Source organism: Amyelois transitella, chromosome 9 (assembly GCF_032362555.1).
Source record: "Amyelois transitella isolate CPQ chromosome 9, ilAmyTran1.1, whole genome shotgun sequence".
In the NCBI taxonomy this organism is placed as follows: domain Eukaryota; kingdom Metazoa; phylum Arthropoda; class Insecta; order Lepidoptera; family Pyralidae; genus Amyelois; species Amyelois transitella.
Genome location: NC_083512.1, coordinates 8,161,686 through 8,169,984, shown reverse-complemented (window position 1 = coordinate 8,169,984; position 8,299 = coordinate 8,161,686). Strand labels below are relative to the sequence as shown.

The 8,299-nt window shown below is 34.7% G+C and overlaps 2 protein-coding genes across 4 annotated transcripts; one reads left to right on the top strand and one right to left on the bottom strand.

Moving 5' to 3' along the window:
• The first annotated feature begins 285 nt into the window (after window positions 1-285).
• LOC106142809 (odorant receptor 85b) lies at window positions 286-3,731 on the top strand. Its single transcript, XM_013344711.2, has 8 exons — window positions 286-437; window positions 995-1,243; window positions 1,522-1,790; window positions 2,031-2,232; window positions 2,571-2,670; window positions 2,810-2,914; window positions 3,101-3,262; window positions 3,592-3,731. Exons 1-8 carry the CDS (start codon window positions 286-288, stop codon window positions 3,649-3,651), a joined length of 1,299 nt encoding a protein of 432 aa, XP_013200165.1. The 3' UTR covers window positions 3,652-3,731.
• LOC106142815 (uncharacterized protein C15orf61 homolog) lies at window positions 3,671-6,944 on the bottom strand. Of its 3 annotated transcripts, none has more exons than XM_013344718.2 (3): window positions 6,689-6,944; window positions 6,210-6,393; window positions 3,671-3,905 (listed from the first exon to the last, which is right to left on the bottom strand). In XM_013344718.2, exons 1-3 carry the CDS (start codon window positions 6,875-6,877, stop codon window positions 3,778-3,780), a joined length of 501 nt encoding a protein of 166 aa, XP_013200172.2. In that variant the 5' UTR covers window positions 6,878-6,944; the 3' UTR covers window positions 3,671-3,777. The 3 variants fall into 3 exon arrangements, with proteins under 3 accessions (XP_013200172.2, XP_060801951.1, XP_060801950.1); XM_060945968.1 differs by having other exon boundaries at window positions 6,210-6,388; window positions 6,689-6,829; XM_060945967.1 differs by having other exon boundaries at window positions 3,772-3,905; window positions 6,223-6,393.
• Window positions 6,945-8,299: the final 1,355 nt, after the last annotated feature.

The window sequence follows — 8,299 nt, the reverse complement described above, 5'->3', positions numbered from 1 at the left end:
ATGGTAGGTTCTCAGCAGCTGGCATCTAATGAAATGGTTCATTCCTAAAATATGACTAATTTATGTATGTACCAAAAGTTGATTCTCTTACGTCTTGTAAAATTAGAATACCTACATCAACCAGTGTAGTTATTCAATCAACGTAATAACTATTCAATTTCATAATTAGGTCCAATGATTGCTGATAATCACATGATTGCAATGGACCAATAATTTTCCGAAGACAAAAAAATTGTTATTCATTCCGAATAATCAGTTCTCTGCAGTACAATTGAAATATTAGAAATGTCTTTACTGGCGAATTTCAGGAACTTTTTCATGAAAAACAATTTCGATTTTGATGCTCCAGAAATCACGTTGTACAGTTTTCACCCCCAGCTTCGCGTGTTTCTGGCCGCCATGGGGATATTCTTTAATAATCGTGAATCTCGTGTCAGGTCTCTGCTAAAACATCTTCTTAAGTACTCACTTATTGCCGATAAACAGAAGTTTAGTTTCTCACATATTTTTCATGTGGATATGGTGATATTCCTATGGATGATACCAAACTACGATATATTTTTCAATGTTTAATTGGAAACAAGAGAGTATAGTATCAGAATTTCGGATAACTTTTTTATTTGTACTTATTTCAATTAAACTTTCGAATCTCGTGAATAAGACTGAAAGGCCACGTTCCTCTGAATGGCTTAACTGTGGAGTCACAGGTAGCTAGCCCATCGGCTAAAAGAAATCCCAAGCTTTTCAGTCTTTTTCTTGATTGTCTTTTACAAACCGTGACACGTGTGTGTGTGTGTGTGTATGTATAATTTTATAAGTTACCTAAGTTTGATATATAGTTTGACCTCTATTTTTAACAAAAAGCTTACCTGGAAGAGATAGCGTGTTATAAGTCGCCTTTTGCTGCAATGTTTATACTTAAGTATATATGTAGAATTGGCTGCAATTTCTTGTGGTGCAATAAAGTGTTGTTTTATTGTATTGTATTTACCAGATTCTTCTGGCCGATCATATGCGTCAGTCTTGCGATTGTTGCCGTCACCTTGGAGAGCATTTTCGTTCACCACTTCGTCATGATAAAGAATTATTCGGATGCCACCGAGTGCTTCTGCTATTTCGTGTTACTTGGCATCATCCCTTTTATATACGTCACCGTGTTATACAACAAGGAGAAAATTCTAGAACTGGTTGAAGATATGAATGAGGATTTCGTCTATATTTCCAAGCTCACGCCAAAATACAGGTCTGTATTTACTTTAGAACACATTTCTGTTCCTAATATCGCGTAGGCAAATCATAATGTCTTTAAATCTAAACGTACAGTCAACTTACTTGTGTTAATTTAAATGTTTAATACATCATTAGCATCATCAACATCTTCATCGCACGTAATAAGTATTCCGGTAACATATTTGACCTACATATTATGTACTCTATCAATTATAAATAAGGAACATTACATTTCGTAATTTCCAGAAAGAGCTTTCCACACTGAAAACTTAAACATATTTCTTCTTCCAGGGATAGTTTTTTTCAGGGTCACCTGCTGATCTATAAGTTATGCTACGCGTGGCTGGCCTTTACTAGCGCGATCGCAATCATGTACATCAGTGGAACCGTGGGTCCACTTCTCTGGATGAGCCTCATAGCCGCACAGCATGAGAACAGTGTCAGGCCCTTGATGTTCCCTATGTGGTTACCAGAAGACGACCCTTATAGAACCCCGAACTATGAAATCTTCATGGCTTTTCAAATAAGCTTCTGTTTTATTTATATCCAAACGTTTTGCGGTAATTTATTTGGTTTCACTTGTCTTAAGATATAAGTAGATATATACATATTATATTTGCAATAGTATTGAAACAAAGCAATTCATTTTGATGCTCCTTTAGTAGCGCAACAAAAATACTTAACAGTAGAAGACAAACATTGGCGAAGATTTATCGGGACTGGCGAAGATTTACCGGGACTGCCTACCGAAGCGATCAAAAAGAACCTTTCCAATATATTAAACCTTGTATTCCTTTCAGTGTACGTGTACACGGAATTCCATATACTGCTACACTATTACAATTTGATGGAATTGGTGATCATGGATTTCCATGTAATCTTCGAGGGCCTGGACGAAGCCGTAGTAGATCTAGTTCGCGCGGACCCACGACGGGTTAACGTACAACACGCATTGAACAAAAGGATGGGCCGCATTGTACGATGGCATCTGTCTATTTTTAAGTAATAAGCTTAGTTAATAAATATATGTTATAAAGTATTAGACAATTACTGAAAAAAGGAGAGAATATACACAAGTACTCGTTAATCGCAAAAGTTAACGCTTATCTTGGCGTATCCTTTAAGGTCACACACATATGTTTGTTACTCTTAATGCAAAATCTGCTGAGCCGATTTTGATGACGTTTTAGGTACACGGGAAGAATATAACCTGAAAAAACATAATAAGTTTTATCTCAAAATTCCCATGGGAGCGAAACCCCAGGGCGCAGCTAATGAAGCTTTAAAACTAATTTACGAGTCATAGTGCATCGATTACTTATCTTCTTAATTTATTTCAGAGCTGTTAACACAGTGTCATCGGTTTATGGACCTCCTCTTGTGTACCAAGTGATGTTCACTGCTATAGCCCTATGCTTGATGGGTTATCAAATAGCAGATGTAAGTATCATCAATTAGCAAGCTAGGCTAGCATCTGAAAGAGGTCCTCGAGTCTTTCGAGACTTGGCACTCTCTCCCCCGTAGTTAGGGACAGAGACGTGATGTATGTAAAAAGTTCAATGACCTATATTTTTTTTAGAAACTTGACCATGGAAAGTTTGACATTCTGTTTTCGATGCTGTTTGTGGGTGCCTTAGTTCAATTGTGGATTCCGTGCTACCTCGGCACTATGATCAGAAATAAGGTAAGATTAAAGACCTGACATGAAGAAAATGTGCTTAAGTACTTAGTCCTGCAGAGAAATTGGACTCGGTCGAAAATGTGATTTAAAAGATATTAAGTTCTTATCTTGAGCTTCTTTTGCTTACATTTATATAACCCCTAACTTCTTTCGGAAAAGACGTGAATCTTTGCTCCTGATTTCTGGCAGGGATTTGCCATAGGAGACGCGTGTTGGAACTGTGGCTGGCACGAGACCTCTCTGGGCCGAATGTTGCGCAGCGACATCATCATAGTGATGCATCGCTCTCAGCAGCCAGTCGTCATCAAGTTCACTGGACTGCCGCATCTTCAATTGGAAACCTTCTCATCCGTAAATAATTCTCTCCAACTTTTACATGTCCCTGCATGGATGGGACAAAAGGTGGGGGAAACCCCACCAGAATACCCCCTGTATTCTGGTCAGCTTTTAAGGCTTCGAACGGCTAAATTCCAGGCAATAGCTAATAAATAAGGCCTTTACTGCAGCAGAAGCAGAGTTTATATTTCCACTTGCCACTTTTTCTTAATATTTAAACGACCAAACCCTAGGGGATAACAGGGTTCACAAGTAAAGAATGCTTTTAGTTTCACCTGTAGGAAAGAGATTGACTATTTTGCTTCCTTGTTGTAAGTAACATAAGGATTTTTTTACTATTCCAGATTGTGAGCTCAGCATACTCCTATTTCAACATGTTGCGGCAATATAATGCTGAAGTGTAAATAAAACATTTTATGAAAGTATCACATAGGCTTTGGTGTTTAATATTTATTTATAAATGATAAAACCTACTTGAATTCCTCTTTTTAAACTACAAAATAAATAAATTCTTATTATTACTATTTTTTCTAATGAAATGAACCTTTGTGTTCTGGTAACAAGAAGTAGATGGTCACAGGACCTTTTGTGGTGTGAACTATTTCCATGTGTCTTATTAGTTGTGTTGCTGCAAGTCCATATAATAAACATGGAATACCTGAAATCAAATATTTGATATCATATTTCAAACAGCATACTATGTATTTAAAGGGTATAGCCGGATAAGTATGACGATCTGGCCTCCAAATGAGAACCTTTATCGAAACTTATGTTCTAATATCGCCTTGATGTACAAACACAATTTATGTACTTTTCGCGGCCAGCTTTCGCTTTGACCTTGAGATATGGGAAAAAATAATCGCACGCATGACTTTTGTTCAAAGTCATATACATATCTCATAAATTAATTACGCTAGAGAGATGAGACCAACGCGAGTTTTTAGATTACATTGCAGAGTATATCATATATTATTTTCAAATTTTTAGAGTATATTTATATATAAAAAAAAAATTAAAAAATAAGTCAATCATAATTTTTTTTTCATGTTCTCTGAGACTTACAATCACGAAAATAATATATGTTATGCTCCTTTACGTGCTCTATTACTCATAAAAATTTGGTAAAAAAAAAAATGGTGCAACACTTTGAAAAAAAAATAATGTGATTAGCGCCTTCTACTATACCCTTGTTCTATAAGGCCTACATTACATTTTATTCATTTTTTCGAAGTGTTGCACCAACTTGATAAGCGTTGGAATAATTGTTCAAAAAGAAAAGAAAAAATAACCAATGTCCAATATTTATCACAACTTTTATTACTTTTCGTGTTAATCAAAATAGCAAAAAAAGAAAAAAATTAATTATCGTCACTATTGTAATTAATTATTACTGGAACATTTTGAGTAGCAAATATTTTAGTGAGGACTTCAGAAGGACGCAAAATTTTGGACTAATATCGTCCATATGACAGATAATAAATAATAGCTGCTGTATGTGAACAGCACCCCACTGTACGGTTGCCATTAAGACAATCACAGCAATAACGGAGAATACTATTGTAATCATTACCATCGGAAATATAGTGAATGTAAATACGATAGACTTTATCTTACTTTATCTTACTTGGCCAAAATAATGGACGATCAAAATAATCTTTTAGTACAATATGTGAAATCAGCATCTAATATCATTAAAGCAGAAGTAAAATCAAGGCATATAAATAGTAAAGTCTATCGTATTTACATTCACTATATTTCCGATGGTAATGATTACAATAGTATTCTCCGTTATTGCTGTGATTGTCCCAATGGCAACCGTACAGTGGGGTGCTGTTCACATACAGCAGCTATTATTTATTATCTGTCATATGGACGATATTTGTCCAAAATTTTGCGTCCTTCTGAAGTCCTCACTAAAATATTTGCTACTCAAAATGCTCCAGTAATAATTAATTACAATAGTGACGATAATTAATTTTTTTCTCTTTTTGCTATTTTGATTAACAGGAAAATATTGGACATTGGTTATTTTTTCTTTTCTTTTTGAACAATTATTCCAACGCTTATCAAGTTGGTGCAACACTTCGAAAAAATGAATAAAATGTAATGTAGGCCTTATAGAACAAGGGTATAGTAGAAGGCGCTAATCACATAATTTTTTTTTCAAAGTGTTGCACCATTTTTTTTTTACCAAATTTTTATGAGTAATAGAGCACGTAAAGGAGCATAACATATATTATTTTCGTGATTGTAAGTCTCAGAGAACATGAAAAAAAAATTATGATTGACTTATTTTTTAATTTTTTTTTATATATAAATATACTCAAAAAATTTGAAAATAATATATGATATACTCTGCAATGTAATCTAAAAACTCGCGTTGGTCTCATCTCTCTAGCGTAATTAATTTTTGAGATATATGACTTTGAATAAAAGTCATGCGTGCGATTATTTTTTCCCATATCTCAAGGTCAAAGCGAAAGCTGGCCGCGAAAAGTACATAAATTGTGTTTGTACATCAAGGCGATATTAGAACATAAGTTTCGATAAAGGTTCTCATTTGGAGGCCAGATCGTCATACTTATCCGGCTATACCCTTTTCATCAATAAAACATATCATGTCATATCATGTATTTATATGTATTATATATAGATATATATTCTGTATGTAGTTTATTATGTTCAAACATTTATTTATCTTGCTCTGCGCCAACCGCCTATCTCCTATTTGATTTCCTTCCACCCAAAGGTTGACTGGAAGAGATTGCTTTAGCGATAAGTCCGCCTTTGTACCATCTATATCTGCTTTGTGTTTTTTTGTATGTTTTACTCTTATAGTGCAATAAAGAGTTTTATCTATCTATCTATCATGTCTCTACGAAATTCAGATAGACAGAAGTTGTTAGTGCAAAACTTTAGACCTTTCTAGTATTCAAATAGGAACCCATATCTTCAATTTTACCTAGATTTATCACCTTGATAGTCCTCATAAACTTATCAGAAGCTCCCAAATCTTCAACATGCCTTCTTGAGCAGTGATATTTGATATAAGGAAAGCAGCCCGTTCTTAGTATTTGGTAGTTGGAATTACCAACTTTCCAGTTGAAGTTAGACATGCCGAACTGGTCATCTTTCACACTACTGTACTGAAACAAATTACAAGCACCATGTACCAGGACAAAGAAAAATCACGAGTGAGATTTTAAAATTATGTAATATTTAATTTTATTTATAATACATAAGTAACCTTAAACCTCAATATACTAAAAACTAATAAGCGATTAACGTTTAACATGTAAGCATAAAAACATACGTTTTTATTCCTCACGGTATTTATAGGCCCGATAGTCACTAGACTTCAAATCTGTCATCTAAAAGAAGAATCCAAGGGGTTTATCTTTGATTAAAATTTGTGTGGTGCATTTATGAGAATGATATTACCTTCACAAAATACGAAGTCCATGGGGGCTCATTGCATTGCAGCAAATATGCTGTGAGAACTTCGGATGCTGTTGGTCTAGAGAAGAAATGTGAAACATGATTGTAGAATAGATTAGAATTAATCGGACACTTCACACTTCCTATTATATCGTTTACTAAAACAGAATTACGTAAAATAATCGACTGCATTTTAGTTTTATTTTTGCTTCCATTACATATTTACATGATATATTTGATTTGTTTTGGTACCTATTTATTTTTACTATTTGACATACGTCAAAGTCAGGTTATGTCGTTAGTGGTGCATTCAATTCTTAGGAGTAGGTATCGACTTAAAAATTAAATCTGTGTTAAAAATGATTCAATTCGACACAATTTAAGTAATTCGTCACGATACAAACATACAAATATTTTTTTTTATAATACTAGCTGTTGCCCGCGGCTACTTCGTACGCCGACAATATCAATGCAAAAAGCGAACTCTTGTGCTCCTTTAGAGGGGTGTGGGCGTGGAAATTTTGTATAAAAGAAGCTTTTACCAAGCGCGTCATATTTATTCCAGAGAAAACTGTCTATTTAGCCTGACACTTTTTAACATTAACACAAATGCCAAATCGATTAGACCAATGATAACTCCGTTTAAGTTCTGATTCAGCAAATCAATGGCCTGTTCCATGTTATCAATATTCGTCTGCACATTAAGCTGCAAGTCGTCGGCATAGAAGTGATAGAAATAGTTAATATATAATGAAAGCAAGTTTATGAAAACTGAGAACAAAATTTTATTTATTAAGGTTATCAAGTAAATGTTTTGATTACTGGCTAAAGGCAGATGCTTCTAGAACCTTCGTTAAGAATGAAAGTATGGAGATAGGACGTATGTCATTCAGATGAGTAGGATTTGGGATTTTGAGAGAGGACGTACATAGGCCATTAGCCAAGAAAGAGGAAAGCGATTTTCTGAGAAACAAGTATTAATAATATGGGTGATGATAGGGCGGACATAAGAGAGGATCGGAATTAACATCACACGACTTATTTGATGTGGACCAACGGCATTAGAGGAGATGGTATGAATAGTTTTGTATACGTCGTCTTCAGTGACAGCTGAGAATTCAAATGGCCTACCGTCAGGAGCAAGCAAAGCAAAAATAGAAGAGATCGAAACTAATTTGATATCTATACTAATATTATAAAGCTGAAGAGTTTGTTTGTTTGTTTGAACGCGCTAATCTCAGGAACTACTGGTTCGAATTAAAAAATATTTTTGTGTTGAATAGACCATTTATCGAGGAAGGCTTAAGGCTATATAACATCACGCTGTAACTATTAGGAGCGAAGAATTAATGGAGAATGTGAAGAAAAACGTAAATAAGATCGCGATAAGAGAATTCAGAACCGGGCGTTTGACCATGATTGGCAACTTGATCATTACCTCTTCAGCTGGTCTTAGCTGAAGAGGTAATGATCAAGTCAAGCAAAGTGAGACCATGTTCTGTGAAGTATGTTGAACCGGAGAAATATAGAGTAATATCTTATGTGGCGACTCTACGCCATCAGTCAGAACAGCGAAAGCGTTTAAAGTACCTATTAAAAAATTCTATCAGGAAA

Bases quoted from the DNA above. Each gene is read 5' to 3' on its own strand.
- LOC106142809 (XM_013344711.2), top strand. From the start codon at position 286: ATGTCTTTACTGGCGAATTTCAGGAACTTTTTCATGAAAAACAATTTC. The intron at 438-994 runs GTCTCTGCTAAA...TGTATTTACCAG, and splicing joins AATCGTGAATCTCGTGTCAG to ATTCTTCTGGCCGATCATAT. The intron at 3,263-3,591 runs GTAAATAATTCT...TTACTATTCCAG, and splicing joins AATTGGAAACCTTCTCATCC to ATTGTGAGCTCAGCATACTC.
- LOC106142815 (XM_013344718.2), bottom strand. From the start codon at position 6,877: ATGCAGTCGATTATTTTACGTAATTCTGTTTTAGTAAACGATATAATA. The intron at 6,394-6,688 runs GTAATATCATTC...AATTTGTTTCAG, and splicing joins GGACTTCGTATTTTGTGAAG to TACAGTAGTGTGAAAGATGA. The intron at 3,906-6,209 runs GTAAAATTGAAG...ATTTGATTTCAG, and splicing joins TATCAAGGTGATAAATCTAG to GTATTCCATGTTTATTATAT.